Here is a 26,508-nt window from a genome sequence, read left to right on the forward strand (position 1 = left end):
GCTTTTAAAAATCACCCGTGCTAGCCCCTATTCCAAGACGTGATATGCCTTCTGCCATATTAGGGGTGTGTGTTGGGTATGTGTGTGAGACGGAGAATCACAAATCTCATAATGTACTCAAAAATCCATCTAAAATCCCAGCATGTTTTAGCAGATTAAAATTGTTCAAATAATGTGAAATGTCCAAATTGCAGTGTAGCTACACGAACAAATAAAAAATCCATGTGGCAATTTAATTTTAATATCTCTTCAAAAAATTCCCAGATTACAAATTACTATGCATCTGTATATATGTTTACACAAATAAACATACATCATTCATTCCCCCATCTCAGATTCAGCCTCCTACAGGAACAGGTTTCTGGGGCTCCAAGACGACCCTGTTAATTGGAGTTGGTGCTCTGAGGAGCCCCTCGGTCTTGATATCAGCTGTTGGGTGTGAATCACAAGGGCAGGGTCCACCCTATAGCACCACAGATGCACAGTGCAGATGCTACTTCTGTTGCAGCCCAAGTTCACGTATCCAGGTGCTTATAGAGTCTACGACTTTTCTCTTTTTTATTTCTGTTGCCATGTTTTTTCCAGGGCTTCCCAGCCCCCGTCTCAGACCTGCTCACAGTAGCTGCCGTCACCAGGCCACTCCCAGGCTTGTAGCCCATGACAGCCTGGACTCCTTTGGTCAAAGCTCTCAAATTTTCCTAGGAAATAAGAGAAAATATTATTGGCGATGTCAGCAGTCTCCTTTACAGGATATGCACAGGATTGCTTATGGAGAACTCCAAGAAAGTGGACTTCCATCTCTCACTGGTCCTCTTTCTCTCCCCATTCCTTAAATAAGTTTCTCAGTGTTTTGTCTTCACTCCATTCTCTTTGTCTTCAACTTTGTTTAGTCCACGGCTTCAAACAACATCTATAACTAGGCTCAGTACCAGCTATTTTCTGGAAATCTCTATCTTGATACCAAACTTCAACCGGCTGCAACCCAGAGTTAGTTAGAAGCTGACTCTCCATTCTTCATTTCGGCCAGTGGTATAAGAATCTGCCCAGCCCTGAAGATGGCGCACACTCTGTCTTCCTTATCTATCACACACAGCCAGGCACTAAGCTCTGTGGATTCCACTCTCAAGAACTCTGTTCATCTTTCCCCCTCTTCTCCATCCCCACTGCTCTAACCCAGGTGTTCATCAGCTTTCACTGAACTTTCACTTTCACTGCAAGACTCCTCAAATCCAGTGTGCACATTTCTATCAGAGTGCTCTATTCTGTATCTCTCTAGTCCTGTCCTCACAGATCTCTGATGGCCGCCTGTGGCCTGGGGAATCAAGTTCATATTCCCTCAAGTGGCACAAAAGGCCACCTACAACATAGGCTCTTTACTGAAAATATCCACAGTCTCACATCTTTTTGCCTTTGTTCATGCTACTCCTTCTATCTGGCCCATGCTACTCCTGGAAATCTGGCCCTCACTGCTTCTTCCAACTGACACATTTTTATTTGTTCCTCAAAGTCCAGCTTAAATATCACTTCTTTTCTGTAGTTTAGCAAGGATGTGGAGAAATTAGCAACCTCATACATCGCTGCTGGGGATGTAAGATGGTGCAGCCACTTTTGGGAAGTTCGGCAGTACCTCAACTGTTAAACTTAGAGTTTCCACGTGACCCAGCAATCCCACTCCTAATGTATATACCCAAGAGAAATGAAATATATGTCCACACAAACACTTGCACATGAATGTTCACAGCAGCATTATTCATAATAGACAAAAAGTGGAAACAACCCAAATGTCCAACAACTGATAAATGCATAAACAAAATGTGGTCTATCCATTCAATGGAATATTATTTGGCAGTAAAAAGGAATACAGTACTGATACATGGGTGAACCTTGCAGCCATTAGGCTAAAGAAGCCAGTCACAAAGGACCACAGAGCATATGATTCCATTTACATGAACTGTCCAGAATAGACAAATCTTTATATAGAGAAAGTAGCTTAGCGGTTGGCAGGGGCTGGGGGGAAGAGGGGAGTGGAGAGTGAATGCTAATGGGTACAGGGTTTCTTTTCGGAGTGAGTGGTGATGGTTACATAACTCTGCAAATATCCTATAACCTACTGAACCGTATATTTTAGAAGTGTGCATTTTATGGTATGTGAATGTTATTTCAATAAAGCTGTTATACAAAATGTACTGGATCAGAAGTTAAAAAAAAACTTTAAAACTTACCTGATGGAAAAAAGTTTTGTCCACTACATTTTCAATCTGATTTGCTTTTTTATTTCTGCGTGGCTGCATTTTTATTTCCCCACCATTCGCTTTTTTCTCTGGGAGTCGCTGGTGTTGATACTGAAAGGTCAGAGGATCTCTTCCAGGAGGAGGATGACAGTACAGGAGTTTACCCTGCAAAGACAACATGCATGGTAACAGCACATCCTCAGGACCATCTGTGTGAGAGTCCACAGAGGAGGCCTCTCCACGGTGCACACTCTGATGGAACTTTCGGCCATTTGACAGCTGAGCTGAGTTTTGGTCACTGCAACTGGAGAGTCCCAACTTACACCCTGATGATGATCCTTAGTGCTCTAGAGGCCTACCTCTTCCCACAGCTCCCACACAAGAACGAAATCTTCCCTGTGCCCCCTTTCACCTTGTTTACCGTACTCTTCAGTACATGTATATGATTATACTTAAGAGAATATTTTCCAAAACAAAAGCCAGGACGTAGCTGGACAGTGTGGCTGTACTGATGGGGACACTGGGCCTGCTGCTGTTGTCCACTGGGTGCCAAGTTTCCTCTTTCCACCATAAACACTCTAAAAACTGTGGTTGTTTTTAACTCATCTCCCCCACCCTCCATAGTTTTACAAATGGTAAATGAATGAATAATTCATCTATACAAATATTCTATTAACTGTTTTCCTACCTAATTAAAAAAAAAGAGAATATGGCTGCCCTCTTTTATTTCTATGCTCCAAGCTCCGCTGATGGTGTATTGAGAAGAGGAGGGAATAAAGTGAAATCCTCACAACCAATTAAGCCCCTGGAATGCTTTTTTGTAGAAAGAAGTAGCTTAATAAATAAAAACTATTGGGGCTAATTAAGTGCCAGGCACTGAGCTTAGTGATGTGCGTGTGTGCGTGTGTGCGCGTGTGTGCGTGTGTGTGTGTGTGTGTGTGTGTGTATGTCTCCACATACATACACTGTTCTCATTTATTTCCCATAATAATCTCATGGGATAGGTACTATTAATTCCTATTTTACTGATGAAGAAAACCCAAAACTTAGCATGTCCTCACTTGTAATTGGAGAATAATACCTCACAGACTTACTTTTTTTTTTTTTTTTTTTTTTTCAGTACGCGGGCCTCTCACTGTTGTGGCCTCTCCCATTGCACAGCACAGGCTCTGGGCTCACGGGCCCAGCCGCTCTGCGGCATGTGGGATCTTCCCGGACCGGGGCACGAACCCGTGTCCCCTGCATCGGCAGGTGGACTCTCAACCACTGCGCCACCAGGGAAGCCCCTTACATATTTTTAATGAGATGACAAACGTAAAACATTTAGAACTATTCCTAGCAGGGCTAGCTTTGAATAAATGTTAGCTATGATTATTATTTTTACTGGACAAGTGTTGGAAGACAGGTATATAAACAGCTACACTACAAGGAATACCGTGATATAGCTGCAGTAGAAACACCCAAGGGCTGGAGGAGATGGAAAAACTGGAGACATAAATTTATCACCTTCACTGCAAATAGGTATTCAGAGATCTTCGTCTCTTTCATATTATGTCAGTCACTTCTATGATTTATATGATGCTAGCTCTCCTGGATCAAGAATATAATTCCAGTTATGGCACAATATCAATGAGAAGATATCTCCTTTATAACCCAGCTGGTTGCCATTACCCTAAACATACGCTGTGGAGAAAGAAGACCTACTTATTCCAGAGGAACGAGAAGCAGGGTTCACTTACATTGACATAATCCTTCAGGATGTAGCGTGCAGATCGAGGTTGGTCTGGCTGTCCATGTGCTGTCATGAATCCTCGCATACCTGTGAGGAGAAATGAATTTTGCAAAACCTAAGTTAGAAAACATCACAACAAAGACAACTGAGGTGATGGAAATCTAGCCTTTTCTGTTATTACACTGTGCATTCTTACTTAACCTTAAAAAAACCCAAATCAATTAATAATGTAGAAAATATTTTGGTTAGCATTACAAAAACATCTGATAATCCAGGAGAACAGACTATATTGTTACATCTGATCTTCTGACAACCACCTAGCAACATGCTGTGACACATTCAACCTCTCTCTACTCCAGTCATTTCTATCTCTCTGATTTTAATTATTGATTCAAGGAGGCTACTTGTACAATGCTATGTTGTCAATATTATTAGCAAACCCCAAAGCAACAGAGCAAGTTTTCTTATTTAATGATATGTCTACACCTTTTTCAGTTTCCCAAACATGCAACGAAGATCCCTTTAATACTAATTCAATTAGAAGGGAGTAGCAGAGCACAGCAGGTGAGAACACAGCTTTGGCTGACAGGTTCAAAACTCAGTTCCCTCCCATACTAGCTGTATGTTGGCTCCTTCAGTTTAGAAGAAAGTATCAATACTTAGAACCGTACACAAAAAAACATTTAGGAAAAGGAAAAAAAAATCTGAAGATTAAAAAAAAAAAAGGATTACCGTAAAATAGTTTTTCCCAAGTAAAACACCGAACCCAACAAAACTAAGAAGGAAAAACATTGTTGGGCTTCCCTGGTGGCACAGTGGTTAAGAATCCACCTGCCAATGCAGGGTACATGGGTTTGAGCCCTGGTCCCAGAAGATCCCACATGCCGCAGAGCAACTATGCCTGTGCGCCACAACTACTGAGCCTGCGCTCTAGAGCCCACGAGCCACAACTACTGAGCCCACGCGCTGCAACTACTGAAGACCATGCACCTAGAGCCCGTGTTCCACAAGAGAAGCCACCGCAATGAGAAGCCCGCGCACTGCAAAGAAGAGTAGCCCCCGCTCGCCTCAACCACAGAAGAGCCTGCGCGCAGCAGCAAAGACCCAATGCAGCCAAAAACACGCCCCCAAAAAACAAAAAAACCCCACATTGTTTATTAAAGCCGTTAACTTCTACAGGGCTAAAAAAACCATAAATAGACACTGGGAAAAACATTTGCAGCACAGGCAGCAAAGAACTCCTACAAATCATTACGACAAAAACAAACGATGCATAGAAAAAAGTGATTCTCAGAAGACAAAATGGCTAACAAATATATGGACAGATGTTGAATTTCACTAATATTTTAAGAATGTTCAGTCATCTGTTTTTACAAACTGGTTTTGTCCTCACTCTCTTTGATTTCATCAGAGAGAATCAGATGAAAAATCTTAAAAGACTCACATTTCTTTCAGTTTTATCTGGAAACCAAACCAGATGCAAAGTTTAGTGCAAAGTGTACCCTTCCCCATCTTTCAGGTTAGCACACTGGAGAGGTCTAGATTAGGAAATCTGGGTTCTCACTGAGGCTATGCCACTGACCAGACACCACCTTGGGCAAGTCATTTCATGCTCTGATTTCAGATTACTTAGGAAAAGGGGGGTGAGAGGTGGGGGGATCTTTAAGGCCCCTCTTGTCCTATGATGTGGTGACTACGGCAGTCTTGCAACAAGTGCTTCGTATTCATCCTCTCTAAAGTCGCTCAACTAAAATTCAAGGTCTGATTTTAACCATATAAGTGTGGTTTATATCAAATCACCTTTCTCTGCCAGTAAATACTCAAATAACCTGAACTCCTTCCTGGCTGGGGGCAATTCCTTACAAGGCAAGCCACACATGCATGGAAATTTTTTTAACACCGCTTTTTCTTTAGGTAGATACGCGTCTTTCCAGATTACCTTTAAAGCTTGTGTTTAAGGTAAATAAATCACAATGAATTGGAGAAATGACAGACAAAGATAATTCCCATGCAGAAAAGGAAAAAGCCAACATAGCCTTAGATCAGAAGCCCTGTGTCTACACTTGGGTCCTAGGCCTCCCATAGGAAAGGGCCTGAGAGAGCCTGGGAAGATGTGTCTCCCAGGCACTTGATTTCTATGATGAAGATCTGGGGAAGAGGCAAAGGATACAGAGCAGCTCCTTCTCTAACTCTAAAAAGCACTTAACACTGAAGTAAAATACCACTCAGGCAGTGGCCGGCTCTCCCTCCTTTACTGCTGGACCAAGTCAGCTACCTGGAGGCCACCTAGTGGGCAAGACCAACAGGACAACAAAAATATCAAGCCTGAAAGGTGACATGACAAATGCTAAGGAAAACTTCTGAACTTGTACCTTTGCAGAGTATTCCTCTTAGTAGCTATACTACTATTTTTTGTTCATGTTTTAAAATAAATCACAACTCACATCCATAAGCCGTCAACAGCTCTTCTGACGTTGGAGGTCGCTGGGGATCTTCATCTTCTCTAGGTTTTATGATGTCAATGCCATACGTAGCTTCTAAAACATGTCTTGGAATATTCTGGCAAATGTAAGATTGTCAAGGAATCCGTTTCTTTGAACTGACCCCTTCCTCCTCCCCATCTAAGAACATGGTATTTCAGCACCTCTGTGACAAAAAAACTTTTCACCTCTCCAAAGAAGAAGTACGATTATTCGTTAATTTAAAAGACTTTTCTTCCCTCTTTTATTTTGTGTTATTATTATTTTTTTTTTGCGGTACACGGGCCTCTCACTGTTGTGGCCTTTCTTGTTGCGGAGCACAGGCTCCGGACGCGCAGGTTCAGCGGCCATGGCTCACGGGCCCAGCTGCTCCGCGGCATGTGGGATCTTCCCGGACCGGAGCACGAACCCGTGTCCCCTGCATCGGCAGGCGGACTCTCAACCACTGCGCCACCAGGGAATCCCCTCTCCCCTCTTTTAAACAAAGCCTTATGCACAATGATCACTTCCAAATGTATCCTTTAAAAATATTATCTCTGAAAACAGACCTTAAAGATGACACATTTTTATGTAAATACACTATAGATTTGTGAGATGACCCTAATTCAGACATAAAGCACCGAGTCTTTGTTTCTAATCCTTACAACTATGTAAGGAGTGATTATTTTTTCCTCCCCTGTCTATTGCCCAGATTTTTCTTAAGCCCTAATATACACATAACAACCAAAATTTTGGCACAGCATAGAGGATATTAGTGATATAGGTGGGAGGTGATCTCTCATCTGGTCAATCGGGAGGATTCCACTGCAAATCATCTCAGCTTTGGTAGAGACAAAGGACGGCATCACCAGGCCTGGGCAGTCACATAAGCAGAGGCCAGGTTCCACATAGAGAGTCTGAAAGACACGTAAGAGGTTTATGCTGGGCATACAGCAAAGGAAGGGAAAGGAGGGCAGCAGCACACGAGTGGCAAAGAACTTCAGAAAACACCCAGAGGGAGGAACTGGCGGAGAAGGAAATACAGAGGCCGATGCTGTAGAAATACCTGAAAATGCTTGGTGTGACCGGGCGTGGCAGACACAGACACCTTCTTGTTGCCCATGATGGTGTTGATTGTTGAACTCTTACCAACGTTTGGGTAGCCCACCTAGAAGGGTGTCAGAAGGAATGTTTACAGTATAAGTTGGCAAGGATCACAGGATGCCGAAAGCCTACCCTATGTAAAAAGCCTATCTAAAGCTAAGAACATTGGACTGGAAGTCTGAAGACAACCCTGAAAGCTCTCATTCTAGTATCTCTTGTAAGTGACGTGACAGGTAGGGATGAACTGGGAGACTGTAGAAGATAATTAATATGAACAGTGGTGTAACCAATATAAGCCTTGAGAAAGTTCATTCTTGGAGTTGGGCTTTGCCTGTCACCCAGTCTGCTCCCAGGATGCCCGTGGGCAACAAGAGGGCATCAATGTTCCCTATGACGCCAGGGCCTGAGCTCTAGAGTACCAGTGTAGCTACCAAAGGATGGGGAATACAGACCCTCACGGAACAATTTTATGATATATTTCATCTTACCAGTCCAACAGTAAGTTGTCCATTCTTCACCTTCTTTCCAGAGTGTAGCTGTTTAAAGATCTCCAGTAATTCCTGCTTTGATACCAGGTGGCTAAAATTGTGTATCTGCCTCTGCTGGGGGGTCTTCCTTCCTTGCGCCTCAGAACGCACAGTACAGCGCTCCTTCCAATCCTGGCCGCAGGCCTGCTCGTCGGGGCCGCTGCCCTCTTCCGAACACGTCTGCCAGTCCTCCTCCTCCTGCCAGCAGTCCTCATACTCACTGTCATCTTCATCACTCCTGGCAACTTCATTAACTGAAAGATGTTCAGTCTCTTTGTGTAGAGTTTCAGCTTCGTCACAACTGGAGTTTTCAAACTCAGCTGTGATGGCTTCTGCACTGTCTCCATTTACTTCTTCCTGATGAAATAACAGAAACCACCAAAGTTCAGAAGTGTGTAACAACTGCACTCTTCACTCTGGTGAACAACATTCAGAGTTGGTTACCTAAGATGAACACAGGACAAGGAAAGTTACGAAGGAGAAAGAGAAAGGTGAACAGAGGGAGAAGACAGCATGAGGATATAACCAAACTATCAACAGTGGTGTCCTCTGGAGTGGTGGACCTTCACTTTACACAGTTTTGTATTATTTGAACTCTTTACAAATAACATGTATTACTTTTCTAGTAGATAACTCTTTTACCTATTAAAAGAAAGCAAGGGTTTAGAAAAACCTGTATCAAGCTGAACTCCTTGGCAATACACTTTTTTTGGCAATGGTCTGTAGAATAAAGCAAAGCATTTCTCATGAACGATAAAACATTTAACATTCTCTTCTCTGCACAAAGCAAGAAGGGTATAATTTGTAATCTGAGCTTCACTGTATATTCGCATTTTCAAAGACTGGTTTGCATAGTTAAGGAAACTGCTATTCTTTTATAACTGCCTTTAATAAATCATAGCACCATGGAGCATAGGTCCCTGTGTGTGAAGTATGAGAGCAACAAAACTCAACGCTGCACATGGAAATTATTCACCAACCAACGATTTCCTCTGGAAAGAGAAAGGTAAAAGTCATCTACGATTCACGGGTGTGTTAACCCTTCTGAATTCCTATGGGTAGCAAAGCAGAAATATGGCAGATTTATAGTATTACCAAGCAGTATCAACAAGGGAGAATTGATTCAGATTCAGAAGTGATGGAAACCTATCATGTCCAAATAGTCTAGCATTACAATGAGTAGCCACCGCAGGAGAGGGCATGATGAACTCAGTTAAACAGGCATCCTACATTTTAGGAAAGAGATATTAAAAAAAAATGTCAGGGAAAAAAGGCATGATTTCATTGTCATTCCTGGCAACTCAAAAAGAAATATGGAATTGGAAGCAATTTCTATGATAAATGAGCAATAAATGTAAAGCAGTCACTGTGTGCTCTTCTGCAGACACAAGAATGTCAACTGAGCATGAATGTGCATTAGGAAACCTAAGGCTAGGAGCAGTTTCGGTTCAGGAAAAATGATAAAGGCAACAAAAGGACTTTGCAGTAGTTACATCAAAAATAGAGAGAAAGAAGGGATAAGTCAGTCTTTTGGGGGAACACAGTGCAATTTAAGAGATGGCCAAGAGAAAACCAAAGTACTCAATTCAAAAAAATGTCCTATTTTTTTTAAAATAAGAAAGGTTAAGCAACCATAGAGAAAGAACCAAACTTCAGATAGGTGAGAAAACAGTGAATATCTATTTTTAGTAAGTTCATGTTTGACACTCAAATGACAGATGTGATTAGATATATCACAATGGTAGCTGGCTACTTGACTTGGAAAATCATGAATAACAGATTTCAGAAGACCTGGAAGGAATAAATAGGGTTCAACTTTTAAAAAGGAAGAAAGAATATCTTCCATAAATCATGCACTGTTAATCCAGAGTCTGACAGGGAAGCAATTCCTCAAGTTAGGAAATTCCTCCAAACAATTCCTCCCCTGACAGTAATGGGAGGCAACAACGGTTCCCTGAGAACAGATGGTGCAAACAAATCCCACTTCCCTTTGCAATCTACTCCTTGGTTGATAGGTCAGGGAATACCACAGATGCAAAAGATGAAATGAAACACATAAAGTACTCAGAATAGCAGTGCCTGGCTAAGAATAAGTTTTCTATGGGTTAGTTTTTATTAACAGTAATAACAGAATAACTATTGTTATAGCCTTTCAAATACATCTGTATGCATCACACTAAAATGCTTGGTACTGAGCGCTTATTAAGTCCACAAAAGTTCACAGAGCTCTATCCTTGGCTCCGGTCTACTCAACAGCGTTATCAATGACCAGAAAGAATATATAGAAGGGCCAATACAAAAGCTGCAGATGACTCAAAGCTGGAAGAAGAGAAAAGCAAATGACACATGCAAAATGAATTCTACCTTGTTCCCAAATCACTAATATTTAAGAGGAACAGCATGATCCTAAGCTGAGCTAAAACCAAAATGAAAACCTTTTCCCACGTGTAAAGACAGGATGAGATCTGCTTAGTAAGTCTTGTCTTTTAAACATGTGAGGGATGTGGCTGTTCACAGGTTCAATGAGCCAAGAGCATAAGCTCCTTTGAAAGGGGGTGAATTAACAAAAACTCTGAATTACTGGGAGTATCCTGATCACAAGAAACAAGAGTACATGTCCTGGGCAAACCACACCTGGAATACTGTACTCAACCAGCTGCCACCCACTTTAGGCATCTGACACAGGCAGACAGGCGCTCAGGGTGAGGAGTGCTCTGGAGGTCATGTCAATATAAGGAGCAGGAAAGCAGACAACGTCTCTTCTGCAGAAGAGGGAACACGGGGAGAGAGGAAGAGGCCTCAGATCAAAGGTAGGGAAGCTGACTTAGCTTCACTGGACTAAACAACTTTCTAACCTCGGAGATAAAAAGGAATGAGACACCTGGTGTCTGCCATTTAAAGGAGTCACAGAGACAGCATGTGACTGCCAGGGAGGTGAAGGGAAGAACTCCTTCACAGAGTTAGAGCTCACTAACTTGTGAGCTCACCAAGGGAGGGTGTTGTATTCATAGCACCCTAACCAGTCAGCAAGTAGTTGATAAATAGAGGCGAGAGGAAAGGAGGTGGATAGGAAAAGATATGACTTTAAGTCTCTTCCAGCTCTAAGATTCTATTACTAATTTCTTTTCATAGTTGGTTACCATTAATTTTTACTAGAAAATAACTCCTAAACTGTTTCTGTAAAAAGTGGACTAAAAGATACAGAAAATAACATGGTATATCTTAATTTAGGACTACTTCATTTCTTTGTTTTCAAAACAAAGTCAAAAGAGAGTCTAATCAAGTCCAGAGAAGTTACTACATTCAGTTGTATCTGATTTTTGTTCCGACTTCTCTTAAAAGCAATTACATACAAGGGCAGTATGAAACTTCCTATACAATTTTCTGCCTAAAATTTTTAAAAATTAAAAATTATAGCTACTATCAGTGTGCATCATAGACCCCTGGGATAGCAGACTATTTAAAAACCAGAGAAAGCAACCTTGTGGCTTACTTTTCTACAGATCACCCGACTATCTCAGCACTTAGGGAAAAAAGAAACAAATAAAACCCCACACATCAACAATAAACAAACAAACAAACAAACAAAAACAGAGCACACTTAACAGAAGCCAAAATCCTCCTCCTTGAAACCCAACCTGAAAAAGTCCCCCAGGTTACCTTAGAGTCATCAATCAGTTGAATGGCTTCAGACAAAGCCGACCAGAAAATGACCTTCACATTTTCCTTTTCGAAGAACTCGGCCCAGGCACTCCGCTGCTCGGCAGTCATCAAGTCAGCCTTATTTATTAGAATAACATTCTCCTTGTTGTCATCAACTGTTTTCACATAACATTCCTATGCAAGGTAAAGATATTTAGATATTTCTCCAAAAGGGGGAAAATTAGGCTAATTATACTGAAGATCCCCAGCTATGACTAAAAGTTTTTACCGCCCCCAGTTTTAAATCATTCCTAATTTAAAGATTTTTAATCGTGATACATTCTATGGATCCTTTCAGCAAGCTCTGAAAAGAAGTTAGGTCATCTATACTTAGAAAAAATACTCTTCACATGAGAAACTGGAAAGGGTAAAAAGAAATGCTTTCCTGCCCAGTTTAAGTAAAACAGGTTCTTATTTCTTTAAATTATATAGTTCCTCTCTTTAATAATCTTGAATTCTTTCTTTTAAGCAAAGTTAAAGAACTGTATAACTAGATTTGTCGGCCAGCAGGGACTATCTTCAAGCCAAGTGACGACAGCTAATAATAATCTTACCTATTAATATAAAAAAATATTTTTGAAGGCTAAAAGGAAAACAAGACCCAGTGATTAAATTAATTCCCAAGCATAGCTCTCCATTAGGAAACAGACCAGAAGTATGAAAGCTGAATTAATAAGAGTTTCCCCATTAAGATTGTTATTCACCAGTGGCTTTTAAAATAATCAGTACTATTCCTACTCTGGTCCTCAAACAAAAATAGGAATACTTCATGTGTGTTCAGCGTCTTATTAATTGAAAGCCCGTATCACATTATTTCTTGTGATCCTCACACCTTAATGATTACCCCCTGTGGTGTTTTACAAACTTAGTTCATTTGTAAAATACCACAGGAGGTAATAAGTACGGTGTGAGAAGAGAAAGCTTAGTGGGATGGGTAAGTGAAGGGACTAGGCATATGCTAAAGTAAGCAAAATGCTATTTCAACTAGAGTCTCTTAAAAAATGAGAAACACTGGCAAATGCCTATTAACAAAGTAGCTTCGAAACTAAAAGTAGGAAGTTCAAGTGTTTGTGCCTTCCTGCAGATGGAAACAACTGTTTGAAGAAAACACCTATCTAAACAGTCCCAAAATGCAAACTCCTGACCTTGGGAGGAGCAGGAGGCCAGATTAAACAAAGCTAGAGGAGGGTGCAAAGGCCTGCCTAGGCTCACTGCTATCGGTGATGCTGTCCTCCCACTGCTGCCCAAGGACTTAAAGTTCGAATCATGTCACATTTTACTTACCAAATCCTCACACCTAAATAGGAGTGGATTTCGAGCATCTACTATCTGGACCACGATATCACTGAAAAACAAATGTGAGATACACCAATCACTGTGAAGTGAAAGGAAATAGTAGCAAACACTTTCGACATATTAAGCACTGGTATATTTAACTTTTTAAGGTGCAATTATCCCCAGTTTATATACGAAGAGACTGAAGTTTAGAACAGCTAAGTGGCTTGTTCAAGGTCACCAGCTACTAAGTGAGGGAGCTGGAATGAGAACGCAAGCACTCTGGACCAGAGCTTGTAGTCTCTGATGATGTTTCATTGTTAAAACTTTTACCTGTATCTTCTAGTAAACTCTCCTGGAGAGATCAAAGAGTATTCCGAAGACTTCAATCCAAGGTGAGGTCTACTGTATACTCAGTGCCTAGTTTACACTTGTGTTAAGTAAGGCCTCAAAACCCCCCTAATATATCACCTGCTCACAGCTGCCACCGTCAAAGGCTATATCTTATTTAAACCTAGGGCTGACATGTGTACATGTAGCAAATCATCACCCACCAGTTCCAAGAATGTGTTTAAATGGCAAAAATACAAAACAGCAAAATATCAACTTAAGTCTCCATAATGAAGCAGGAATGATGAGTCCAACGCCTTCCATCACATGAAAGATGATGTAGCAATATGAAAACTTTCCGCGGCTGACAGCAAGCCCCTCGAATCCCTCACAAATGTAGTGGGGATGACAGCAGCTGAGCACTGTAAGAATAAATACTGGACTTCTCCGGCAGAATCCTCCCTCCCTTCAGACCCTGTGGCGAGGAAAGCTGCTTTAAGGGCCAGCTGTGACTGCCACTCGAGGGAAACAAATCCGTATCTGGTCAGCTTTTCCTCAGGTAACTCCTATGCAACTGAAGGAAATGTATTAAATCAAGGTTACCATTTAGGGCAGAGCTTTTGACAAAGTGCATTTTCCTTCAGAAGAGTTAAATTTCCAGCATGATCTTTTGAGTCAAAGAAACTCACAGACCTGCTAATTTATGACAAATTGCTTTTAAGTTCTCTAGTTAAGTGGGTCCTAGTATTTCCTTCTTTAAGGTAATATCTACCACTTTCCAACTGTGAGGATTTAACAGTAAATGCAAAAATGACTGCAAAAAATGGACAAAGCCTAATGAACTAAAATTACAAGGTCCACACACATTATGTCTACCTACCAAACAGGTAGAAAGAATAACCAGCTTAGACACACCAGTAAGAAAAGAAGAAAAGTTTAAGGCAGCTTGCTTCGTGTGCTGAATTAGGATGCCTAGAAAAGTGCCAGCTATGTACTTGGAAGGCTGATGCAACACAATGGAAGCGCCTTGTCTTCCTGGAATACGGCGTTCTGCCCTCCATGCCTCGGCAGTTTCCGCCATTTCAATGACATATTATACATCAAATCTTTTCTGATAACTACTCTTGAAATTAAAGAGGCAGATGGCGTAGCTAGCCTGTTACCAAACAGGAGACATCTGCTGTACAGAACATATCAATAAATATTTCCTATTAAAAGACACAGCAGTAGTCACTTTATTGATGTTTCTATGTGACTCAGATCCACTTCTGTGCAATATAAACTATATTCCCTGAGTCAGGAACATGTTCTCTCTTGTAAAAACACAGAGAAATATCACAGAAAAGTAAAAGAGCAAGTAATGCTGTAATGCAATAGAAGCTAGAAGTTTCAATAGTACAGGCTCACTCTGGGGAAACAAATTGCTTATTTAGGGGCATGAAAAGCAAGGGAAGGGCCTTGCTGTTGCTGAACCTGGAAGAACACATATGGCTACCTCTGTTCCCTCTCAAAGCCTGCAAAACATGAAAGCAAAGACTGGAACTCAGAACAAAGAGAAAGAAAGAACAGCAACTAAGAAATGTCAGCCCAATGAGAAGTGAGCCTGTTCATGCCCCAGAGCTCCGAGAAAGCTCAGGATTAGAAGCATCACGTCTAGCTCTCATGGCAAGAGTGAGGTATAGGACTGAAATCATTCTCAGCAGGGAGCAATTAGGTCCACGCCCCTGTTCCATTCAGCCAGGCAGCCACACGTCACCCCACAGCCCCTGTGGAGAAAATGAACCTGAGAGGCTCCTGAACTGGGACCTCAAGCACAGGAGAAGGTGGGAAAGAGGTGCTATACTGAAGAAAGGAGGATTAAACATAAGTCTACACCCCAAACGATGGAAATGCCCAGCTCCCTTGTATTACACCACCACCTTTAGCCCTGCTCCTGGCAGGAGATAGTCCTCCCCTTTAAGAAACTGACCGATCCTAGGGAAAACACCCATAGATACTGTAAAATAAAATCGATCCCTGCTCAGCTACTGTACAGTGAAGTTCACCAGTGGGCAAACTCCACCCAAACAAAATCCTGTCAATCAGCTTTGTAATGCTTTGTTCTTAAATATGAACAGACAACAAACATCATTTGACACTGGAGGAAGGCCTCTTACATAAAAGTCAGAAACCAGAATAAGTAGGAAAAAAAAAAAGAATGCAGAGGGAAGACAGACAATAAAGGAAGTAGGAGAAAATCTAGAATTAAATAGTAAACTATAAGCGTGCAAATGGGGGCATTCCCTCAAGGGTGAGGTTTCAATATTTCACATTGTTACCATTTATCTTTGGAAATAAGAAAACAGACATTTTCAGCAGTATACATCCCAAATGCTAATGAGGCCCTGATGGAGAAATTAGCTCACTCTGTTCCGTGGGAGAACCATACTGGGTCTTCCCAAGCCTCATTCAAGCCCGCGATCAGGAGCAAGCTTCCCCTTTCTTCAGGCTTAGAGATTTGCCTAGCTACTCTGGCCTCCTCACATCCCAGGCCAACAGCCCTCTCTGCCCCTGAGGGAGCAAGATGCGGGCGGGGGGTGGAGGGGAGTATATAAGTGACTTAAAAAAAAGAGAGAGAGAGATAATTCACATATCATAAGTTCCATCTTTTAAAAAATGTACAGCTCAGTGGTTTTTCGTATATTCACAAGTGGTGCAACCATCACCACTATCTAATTCCAGATCATTTTCATCACTCTAAAAAGAAATGTAAATAACTTCTACAAATTTAATCCAAGTCCTTTTTCTTAGTAACGGTGCTAAATGTGCTAATATTCTTTCCCGAGAATCCCAGTTGAAGCACCTTGTTTCCTAATGTTCTTATTGGGTATATTCTATGGACTAAACAAACAAACAAACAAACTCACATCCTAAGGGCTCCTTGTTAAAAGCATCATTTCAAATATAAGGTTCATTTATGATCTCCAAAATTTACAAGCTGCTCATGCAGCTCAATATCAAAAAAACAAACAACCCAATCCAAAAATGGGCAGAAGACCTAAAAAGACATTTCTCCAAAGAAGATATACAGATTGCCAACAAACACATGAAAGAATGCTCAACATCATTAATCATTAGAGAAATGCAAATCAAAACTACAATGAGATATCACCTCACACCGGTCAGAATGGCCATCATCAAAACATCTACAAACAATAAATGCTGGAGAGGGTGTGGAGAAAACAGCCACTATGGAGAACAGTATGGAGGTTCCTTAAAAAACTAAAAATAGAACCACCATACAATACAGCAATGCCACTACTGGGCATATACCCTGAGAAAACCATAATTCAAAAAGAGTCATGTACCACAATGTTCATTGCAGCTCTATTTACAATAGCCAGGACATGGAAGCAACCTAAAAGTGTCCATCGACAGATGAATGGATAAAGAAGATGTGGCACATATATACAATGGAATATTACTCAGCCATAAAAAGAAACGAAATTGAGTTATTTGTAGTGAGGTGGATGGACCTAGAGTCTGTCATACAGAGTGAATTCAGAAAGAGAAAAACAAATACCGTATGCTAATACATATACATGGATCTAAAAAAAAAAAAAAAAAAAGGTCATGAAGAACCTAGGGGCAGGATGGGAATAAAGACACAGACCTACTAGAGAATGGACTTGAGGACACAGGGAGGGGGAAGGGTAAGCTGGGACAAAGTGAGAGAGTGGCATGGACATATATACACTACCAAATGTAAAATAGATAGCTAGTGGGAAGCAGCCACATAGCACAGGGAGATCAGCTGGGTGCCTTGTGACCACCTAGAGGGGTGGGATAGGGAGGGTGGGAGGGAGAAGCAAGAAGGAGGAGATATGGGGATATGTGTATATGTATAACTGATTCACTTTGTTATAAGGCAGAAACTAACACACCATTGTAAAGCAATTATACTCCAATAAAGATGTTAAAAAAAAAGGTTTATTTATGGAATCCTTATAAATAATTCATCCACTCTTTGACAAAAATAAAAACCTTTTAGCTATCAGGATATGGAAAAGACTTAAAAAATCTCCCAGTCTCAACTTATCAAAGGCATTCTCTTCTTTTCAAAGTCCAATTAAAACAAATCACTCCTTAATTTCCCCCAATACTACTAACTGCTCCTTCCTCTGCTCTGACTCAGCACACTACCCTCTCTCTAATACAATAGGAATCACACTCCAGTTTGTATTTTACTAATACCTTAGTGCAACGATCGCGTTTCATCCATCTGTGTGCCCCTGGTGCTTGGCCCTTTGCTTGGCCTCCCCCATAACATATTTGCTCTTTGCAAGGAGACACCCCTTGCCCAGCCATATTTTCCGTATTACCGGTAGGAACTCATATACACTTGCTGAAATAACTACAGGTGCTTCAGAACTCATCTTACAGAAAATAGTCAACACTCTTGCAAGTTTATCAATGTGTTTATCTAATAACAAAAACCCCTTATATTTAAAAAGAAATATAGTATCCTACTCTCAGTTTTTATAATAATTCTCAGTAGCCCTGGGCCTAATTTGATCCTGTCCCCTCAGCCCCTCCCTGGGCTACAAACGTATATAACTTCCCAATCTAATATACCACCACCACCACATACTCCTTACACAAATAGAAAACGGTAACCTACCTTCTTTCAATCACCCTCCAGAGCTGGCGCCAAAAATCCAAATTTCTTTCAAATGGAGTCAATATCAGGTTTTGTTCCTCTTCCAACCTGATATTAGAATGAGAAGTTTATACCTCTGCCAGATTACAATAGTAGGGTTCAAGTAGGATAAACACCCAAATTCACTGCATTAAAAAAATAAGTACACAACTATTAGCTGTCAAATGATTTTTATATACTTTCTGCTGAGTCAATATGCAAATCAAATGCAAATTTTATACTTAAGCTTTTTAAGGCCTGAAAGTTTATTTAACACACAAAGTGACATTTCCCCCAGACATCTCTTCTTGGAAGAATGCTCCAGAGAGCAGTGATCAACTCCAGGGTTACTAATGGCTAGAGATGGGTATGAAAAGGAGAAAAGGCCAGGAATGGAGCAATCAACTCACCATCTTTGTGCAAGGACACACGTGCACAAAGCAATGCGGTTTGCACACACACCAATTTGCACTTATAAGATGAAATCTACCATTTCCCTTTTAAAAGAACAAAGCCTTCAAAATGCAAATAGCAGTGCAAGCACACTAAAATGCCTAACTCAGAATTTCAAGGCAAATCTTCCTGTAGACTTACACTCACCGGACAAGTTGACGTCTCCATTCTAGAAAGTTATCTTTCTCTGCCTGTTTGAGTTCTTCTGCACTAGTGTTTTGGTCCCACTTTGGTCTGCAACAATCATAAAGGAAAAAAAAATTCCACATGAGTTACCAAAATAATATAGGAGACTGGGATTTAATAATAGCAGCTGAGAAAAGAAAGCAGAAAAACGTGAACACCAAATAAAAAATTTTATATTTAGTTGCCTTGTTATGCCTTTTAATGTCCTATATCTTTATTCAACTCACCTCCTTGGGATACACAAGAACTGTTTGTTTTCTTCATGGAGTTTCTTAATTCTCTGGTTCTCCTCAAAAGACAGTAGTCCAGTTCTAGCCTCAGGAGGCACAAATTTAATATTAAGCTTCTCTGTAGGAAAACAAAAGTACTGTTATTTAAGAGGAAGTATAGAGAGTGAATGTTGGTCATTACTTAGAAAACTAAAAATAGGAGAACCTAAAACAGAATTTAAGCTTTCTCGATTTAGATAGATTCCCCTAGCCTTGAATTAATTATAATTTCTAAAGGAAGTTTTCTAGCCACCCCACAAAAAAGAATACAAGAACAGATCTTTACTAAAACTTTCAAAAGGTCAACCACTTTTTCAAGTACTGATTTTATAAAACTCCACATGCTAAATGCATTTCATGGAAACAGAAGCAATAAGAGTGGGAAGGGATTGTAAACATTCATTACAACCAATCTCCTCATTTTACAAGTGGAGAATAATTGTAAGCCAATGGGAGTGAGGGGGGAAGCAAAGCTTCAGCAAGGAGACTCACTCCAGTTAGAACTGGTAAATTACTACACAGCTATAATTTATATGAAATATTTATGAACATCCACAATTAAGCTATATAAGAATTCAAAGGAATAAAAAAACACCCAGTCTGTGTATGAACCAGAGACCTCTGCTCTAGGGCTCTATCCCCCTCAAGTTGCTCCAGGCCCCTCTACTGTACCACACATGGCCACCTGGTCTCCTGGGCAGGTGACTCCACTGAGATAAGCACCTGAGAAGCCAGCTAAGCTTCTTACCAAAATGCCAAGGGGAGGTCCTATCCAAGGATAACAGGACATCTTCAGCAATGTTCCTCTTAACCTTTAAGCAAAGACCGCAATCTGCTACCCTCATTGGACCACCAATACTGCACGGTCCAGTCACCTAGAGCAGCAGTCCCCAGCCTTCCTGGCACCAGGGACCAGTTTCATGGAAGACAATTCTTCCACGGACTGGCGGGGGGTGGGGGTGGGGGTGGGGTGGGATGCTTCAGGCGGTAATGCGAGCCATGGGGAGCGGCAGATGAAGCTTAGCTCGCTGGCCCACCGTTCACCTCCTGCTGTGCAGCCCGGTTCCTAACAGGCCGTGGACTGGTACCTAGGTTGGGGACCCCTGACCTAGAGTACAGCCAATTCAGTCACCATTCTCATTCATGTCATCCTCAACCAACAGTCAGAATACACATCCCTTTAGCCCCATACTGGATAATTCTTTCACATTAATTCCTCCTTCCAATGGTGATCTCCCACCCAGTGTTCCCACTTTGCTTGGGCCAACCTCTGTAAACGTCTCCAGCCCCTTGATTCTTTCCTCTTCTCCCAGTGTACCACTCAGCTTGTAGCTTCACTTCTTTCCCTATTTGGCTAAAACCATATGGTCCATCCACTCCACCACTCTCCGACCAAACATCAGATTCCTTAGCCCACTGCACCGAGCCAACTATCCATTCTCGTTCTCATTTCAGTAACGATGCTGAGTTCTGCTGGAGGTAATCACACAATAATGCAGCCACCCGTCTCTGAACTGTTTTTACTACCAAAACTTCTGACACCGAATGTGTGGGTTTTCCCACACCAACAACCAGTTCTCCAACTCTCCAGACACCAACTGGGTGTCCTACAATTCAATTCTATTCTGACACTAATTATCAAGTGACTTCCCCACTTCAGATGCCAAATCTCTGAATGTATTTTTATGGAGGCCCCATAGATTAAATCATTGGCCACTGGTGATTAACTCAATCTCCAGGACGACTCCGCTCCCCAGTGGTTGAGGGAGGAGTTTCTGAAAGTCCCAACCCTCAAATCCCAGGGTTGGTTTCTGTGGCAATCAGCCCCCACAAAGAAGTTACCTAGGGGCCCACCGGTCACCTCATTAGCATAAACTCTAGTAAGGTTGCAAGGGGCTTATTATGAACAACAAAAGACACTCCTCTCACCCCTACCACTCAAGAAATTACAAGGTTTTAGAAGCTCTTGTATCAAGGAACCAGAGATGAAGACCAAATACAAATGTATTTCTTATTATATCACAATATCACATCTTCCTCTTACTTGCTGAACATAAGAAGTGAGTACGGCCTGTGCCATCTTTTAAAGGTAAAGAGTTCCCAGTGAACACTTAGCATTTCTCATTGTTTTGCTCTCCTTTGCAAGGTCAGGGATCCATGTGAGAACCGGTTTAAAAATCATGGACCTAATTTGATTCAAAACACACTATGTACACACACACAGACATACAATTTTGCCTGCAATCTGAGGGGCTCACAGCTGAAACTTGTAGCCTCCAGGTTAAATCCCTGTCCCTGTGTGTCCAGGAGACAAGTGCTGTCTGAAGGCCATAGAGAGTTGAGACAAAATTCTATCACTTCTACATTATTAAGGAAAAGGAAAAAAGGCATGAAATTAATTTCAATGAGGAATTCTTACCGATTTTTGAAAGGCTTATGGAAACTTCATTATGTAGGTATGACTGCTCAAGTCATTGGTCATTAGTGATTAATCTCCAGCTCCTCTCCTCTCCCCAGTGGGGCTAAAAATTCCAACCTTCTAATTATCCTTACATTGCTCACAAGACCATCCCCCATCCTGAAGCTATTTAGGGGTCCTCATTAAAATGCAAAAAGACACTCCTCACTCTTCACTTACTCCGCCTCCTCCATAAAGTCTGGTTTATTCTAGCTCACTAAAAATCTTGTTCCTATTCTTTTCTCCATTCTTCTACTACTACTATTTCAGTTCTAGCCTGATTCTTTTGCTGTACTAAAGCAATAGTTTCCTAACTACTCTTTCTTCCTCAAAATCCATCAGTGATCTTTCAAAAAATGTTTCCTACTTGCTTACATCCCTCTAAAGACTCCTTTCAAGCCCTTATTCTCTCCTGGCCCTGGCCCTCCTCCCTAGTGTTTGTGCATCACATCCTGTCCCCATGTACTTTAAGCACCAACAGGGCGAAGCTCCTAACCATTTTCTTTTTTCTTTTTGCACATTATTTTATTTTATTTGCACACTATTATTTTTGTTTTGTTTTATTTTTTGGGGGGGGATTTTGTTTTTAATCAAACAGAAAGTCACAAAAATTATAATCATCCTCATCAGTTCACTCAGTCCGTTTTCTGAACAAAGTAGACTGCTGCTCAGATCTCAGCTTGAAGTGCTCTGCCTGCCTGTGTATAATGTCCTGTGTCATCTCACCTGTCCTGCTAACATCTACTCATCTTTTAAGACTCAGCCCCAGGGTAAAGCTTGCCCTGACTGGCCCTAGTTTTCCTTCAGATAGAAATGAACACCAACTCCATCTTTTATGACCCTATTCTCTGCTACAGAATTCTTTTATAGCACCTTAGACAAAATTCTGCAGAAACAAAATTTGTCTTAGTCAACACCATACTTTCAGGAGCCAGTACAATACCTGAGAGTAGCTGGGGCTCAATAAAAGCATTTTGAACAAATGAATGAATTTGCTAAACAACATAATAACACTTATAATAAAAGAAGAGCAATAGAAATGGTAGTTTATAATGCTGTCTCTGTGCCAGCTAGTTTTCTAAGTGCTTAGAAAAAACAAAAACAAAAAAAGGGAAAGCAGTGACTAAAACAAATTACATGCATGGAAAAATTCACTATAATGTGTTAACAAGTGCTTCAAAATACAATTCAAATTGCCTACGTTACAGCAGCAGGCCCAGGATTTTGCTTCTAACAACGGTATCAGAAAACATTTTCTGGAAAATGCTGGTATTGTCCACTGTAATGTTGACTGGTCTCTTTCCTTATGAGAGACTGAGGTTCTTGAATTTGATATGATGATGGATAACCTGAAGTGTTTTTTAGAGCTGAATTTGAAACCTGTGGCACATTCTGTACCTCCCAGTTGAGTTCATCTCGACCTTCCCACACTGCTTCTGGGATATCTGCCTTTGGATTAAAGACAGCTCCTTTATGAGTTTGGTAGGATTGGCAAAACATTTCCGAGCAGACTTATTTGTATACAGTCAGCAAAGACACAAATGTGCTGTAGGCACTCAGCAACAACTTACCAGCTACAAACTCTGTTCCTGCAAGTTCTGCAGTGGCAAGGAAGTCATCCAGGGAGCTCTGTTCAGTCACGGACTGAAGATTAAGACGACCCCAATCATAGCCATCATTGAGTTCACTTGTGTGCAACTATGAATAAAACACAAGGTGGTAATAACAGCTGCTCTCTTCTGTTCTTAACATCCAAACTAACTCCCAAGTAACTATTCTATGGTCTTGAGAGTGGTATCGGCCCCTTTAGAGTCAATATTAATAACAGTTAACATTTAAATGAGCACTTTCTTACCTCACTTTCTCATCCATCTTACAGATGGATAGTTACTCTCCATTTATTTTCTCATTTTATTTTCAAAATCTTTTAAGATAAATTTTATTGTATCTCTATTTTACTGATGAGGAAACAGGATTCAATTAGATAAAACAACTTGCCTATAGTGGCAAGCTAATATGTGGTAGAGGTAAGAACCTGAACCCATATACCATATACTCTGGTCCTGGCAGCCACTGTTAGTCAAATTTTTTTGACGGAGACCCACAGTAAGAAATACACTTCACATAGTGACCCAAATGCTGTGAGAAACTTAGTGATACAACTGTGTACCATTCAGTATAGTAAAATGGAAACAAAAGAATCCTGAAACAAAGTTACTTTATTACATGCCACACAGACTGGTATTTTCTTGAATTCTATTCTGTAGGGTGAAAAACCTGGCTAGTTGAGAGTTACTGAACTGATTTCCAGACACAACCCACAGTTTGATAAGACAAACACCATCCTAAGCTCTACACTCTGTACAGGTGCAAGTAAATGAAAAAATTAAAGGTTAAAAGGCTAGGTGGTTTGCCCAAGGCCACAGAATCAGCAAAAATCAGCATAAGGATTAGAATCCAGTTCTTTAGAATTCATAATCGAATCTTCCCACTACTTCCTAATGGGTACATTAAAAACAGGTTGCTTCAAAATCAATTAAAATTACTGGTAATCTAATGTCCAGAGTAACTCTGACCTGATGAATATTGATGAGCTCTGTATGCTGTTTACTCTGCAGATTACACAGATGGAAGTTAGATGGTGTGAAGTGCACATGGATAATTAGAGACACCTTTGACTTTGCACAGATTCTTACAGAGAACTTCGTGAGTTCTCAAATACATGAGGGAATGAATGTCAAAATGACAAACACAAGTCAAACTACTTCAACCGCTTTTCAAGGATCCTAAAAATTATGATCGTTCCCAGGCCCAGGGAACTATTAGGCCCGCCAAACTTTGGAGATGAGTTGTTCATCTTTGAGTGAAACCACTAGGGAATAAAAAGGGTGAAGCAGGAATCTGAGTTATTTTGTACTTCTGGAACCAACCAGCGGCTCTTGGAGGGTCAATTCTCTGAACAAATGAATACGAAAAGTCGTTTTTATGTCTTTCCTGTGCAGAAACTTCCAAACGCTTCCATGGCTTACAGGGCAAAGACCAAACTTTTATCCTGGCATTCAAGATCTCACTGCAACCTCATCACCACATTAGCCTCCACCTCTGGGCCCTGTGCCTTGCTAGAAGGAGCGCCTGTTTATCTGCCTGGTAGGCTCTAAGGGACTTGAACATTTGCGCATTGTGGTATCCGCGGGGAGTTGGGGGGTCCCAAACCGATCCCCGCGGTTAACGGGGGACGACTGTACTCATCCTTAGAAACCCTATTTTGGCATCATTTCCTCTGGAAAATTTCCCTGTGACCTCTTACCCCAAGCTTCGCAGCTTTCAGACTCTCATAACTAGACATACTGGGAAAGATGACAAGGTCTTACCCAGGAGTCGGTGTGACGATGGCTACGGCTCCGCTGAACTTGCTGGCGGATAAGAGCCCGACCGAGGGTCCCAGCCTCCGGCGCTCTCCTCCGACCCATATCTGCCCCGTCTGCACACGAATCTTCCTTGCCGTACCCGCTCCTGTTTTTTGGATAGTTAGGCGATAGATCTCCGGAAGTGACGTATGAGCTAGCCCAAGTAGTTAAGGCCCGAAGTTGAAGGGAAACACAATAATTGTTTCAAATCACCACTTATATATCTCATATTTGCCACTATGATGGGAAATAAATGTAAAGTGGTCTGAGGACTTAATTTTCAATATATTTCCTATGAATATCTCAAATTTTGATAGGTTGATTAAATTAAAAGAATGGTACCTTCCAAACTTGTGCGTCGGTCTTTAGCGTCCGGTGTAGAACTAGGAGACGTGGAAAACGTGGCCGTTCATATTAGGGATACGAACCCCGCCTCCCGGCTACTTTCGTCAGAAGGAGGCGGAGACCCGGGTGAAGGGTGTTCCTGCAGCGCTAGGTGGCGTTGCTTCCTGGCGCTAGTTTTCGGCCGGTGTTCTAAGGTGTGGCCTCGCTGCTGTCACTCCCGGCAACTAAACAGCTTTTTGTGTACTTGTTCTTCCGGAGCTGTGAATTGGTGAGAAGAGTCCCAGCCTTGATGGTAGTTGGGAATGGAAAGAGCTTGGCAAGGTTGCAAGGAAAGCCAAATGGATCTGACTTAAATGCTTTTGTTTTCAAATAATTTTTAAAAAAACGTTTAAAAGTTCCACCTAGAATTGTATTTAAATTTTCCTATAAATTAAAATGAAGTGAAAAACAGTGACCCCGCTCCACTCTTTTCGGCCTGGATTTTGTTTCTCACTTTATCGTTAGAAAAGTCGGGTCAGAGTTGTGTGGGTGTTGGGCGTTTAAGCTCCATTCTCCTTAATCAGGAGAAACACCTCAATGTTGTGATGCTCCGGAGAGGAAGCAGCTTGCCCAAGTCAGAGATGAACTATATTCGGAGTCAGGCATCAAACCCAGGTCTCCTCACTATTTTATTCGTTCCTGGAGCAAGGGGAGAATGACGGTCGTTAGTGTGTATTTCAGAATCCAGTTCTCAAACTTTGATGTGCATGTGAACCCCCTGGGAATCTTGTTAACGTGCAGATTCTGATTGATAAGGTCTGGGGGGGCCGGCACTCTGTACTTCCAGGAGATGCTGGTGATGCTGGTCTGGGGCACAGGCCACTCTGAGTAGCAAGAGAAGTCCACTCCCTGCTAGTGAAGATACTGAAGTGGACTGGCTAAAAGTCAGTCACAGCAAGTTTGGGTCAGGAAAAGCTGGGACCCTGACCGTTGTGTGCTACACCTCACTGCTGACTCTTACTGAATTGGAGTGAACTTTGGGAAATACCCAAAGGGCTGCTGACAAGCCATGTAGTAGCTGGCAAGGCTTTGGGAAGGCAGTGCTCACTGATCAGTAAAGGAATACATTAGAACATGGTTTCTCCCATTTCTCAACTTAGAAACAGTGTATCTTTAAAAAACCTGAACATCATTTCCAGAAGTAAGATATGGAGAAGACCCATGGAAGAGAATTAGCAGTTTCTGGCATTCTCTTGGAGCTGAGTGGTTAAAGATAAAACTAACTCATACAGTAAGATTCAATGAACTTTATGTTCTAGTGACAATAATAATAATATATGACATATATACATACCAAACGTAAAATAGATAGC

General features: G+C 41.4%; 1 protein-coding gene across 1 annotated transcript; it reads right to left on the bottom strand.

The window, feature by feature from the left end:
• Window positions 1–212: 212 nt before the first annotated feature.
• LSG1 (large 60S subunit nuclear export GTPase 1) lies at window positions 213–24,934 on the bottom strand. Its single transcript, XM_073804051.1, has 14 exons — window positions 24,776–24,934; window positions 22,976–23,102; window positions 18,905–19,025; window positions 18,639–18,725; window positions 18,021–18,107; window positions 13,040–13,100; window positions 11,714–11,890; window positions 8,015–8,410; window positions 7,489–7,590; window positions 7,194–7,339; window positions 6,408–6,529; window positions 3,971–4,050; window positions 2,223–2,396; window positions 213–698 (listed from the first exon to the last, which is right to left on the bottom strand). The coding sequence occupies exons 1-14, from the start codon at window positions 24,872–24,874 to the stop codon at window positions 516–518; spliced, it is 1,962 nt and encodes a 653-aa protein (XP_073660152.1). The 5' UTR covers window positions 24,875–24,934; the 3' UTR covers window positions 213–515.
• Window positions 24,935–26,508: the final 1,574 nt, after the last annotated feature.

The sequence above is a fragment of the Tursiops truncatus genome, chromosome 4 (genome assembly GCF_011762595.2).
Source record: "Tursiops truncatus isolate mTurTru1 chromosome 4, mTurTru1.mat.Y, whole genome shotgun sequence".
Taxonomy (NCBI): Eukaryota; Metazoa; Chordata; class Mammalia; order Artiodactyla; family Delphinidae; genus Tursiops; species Tursiops truncatus.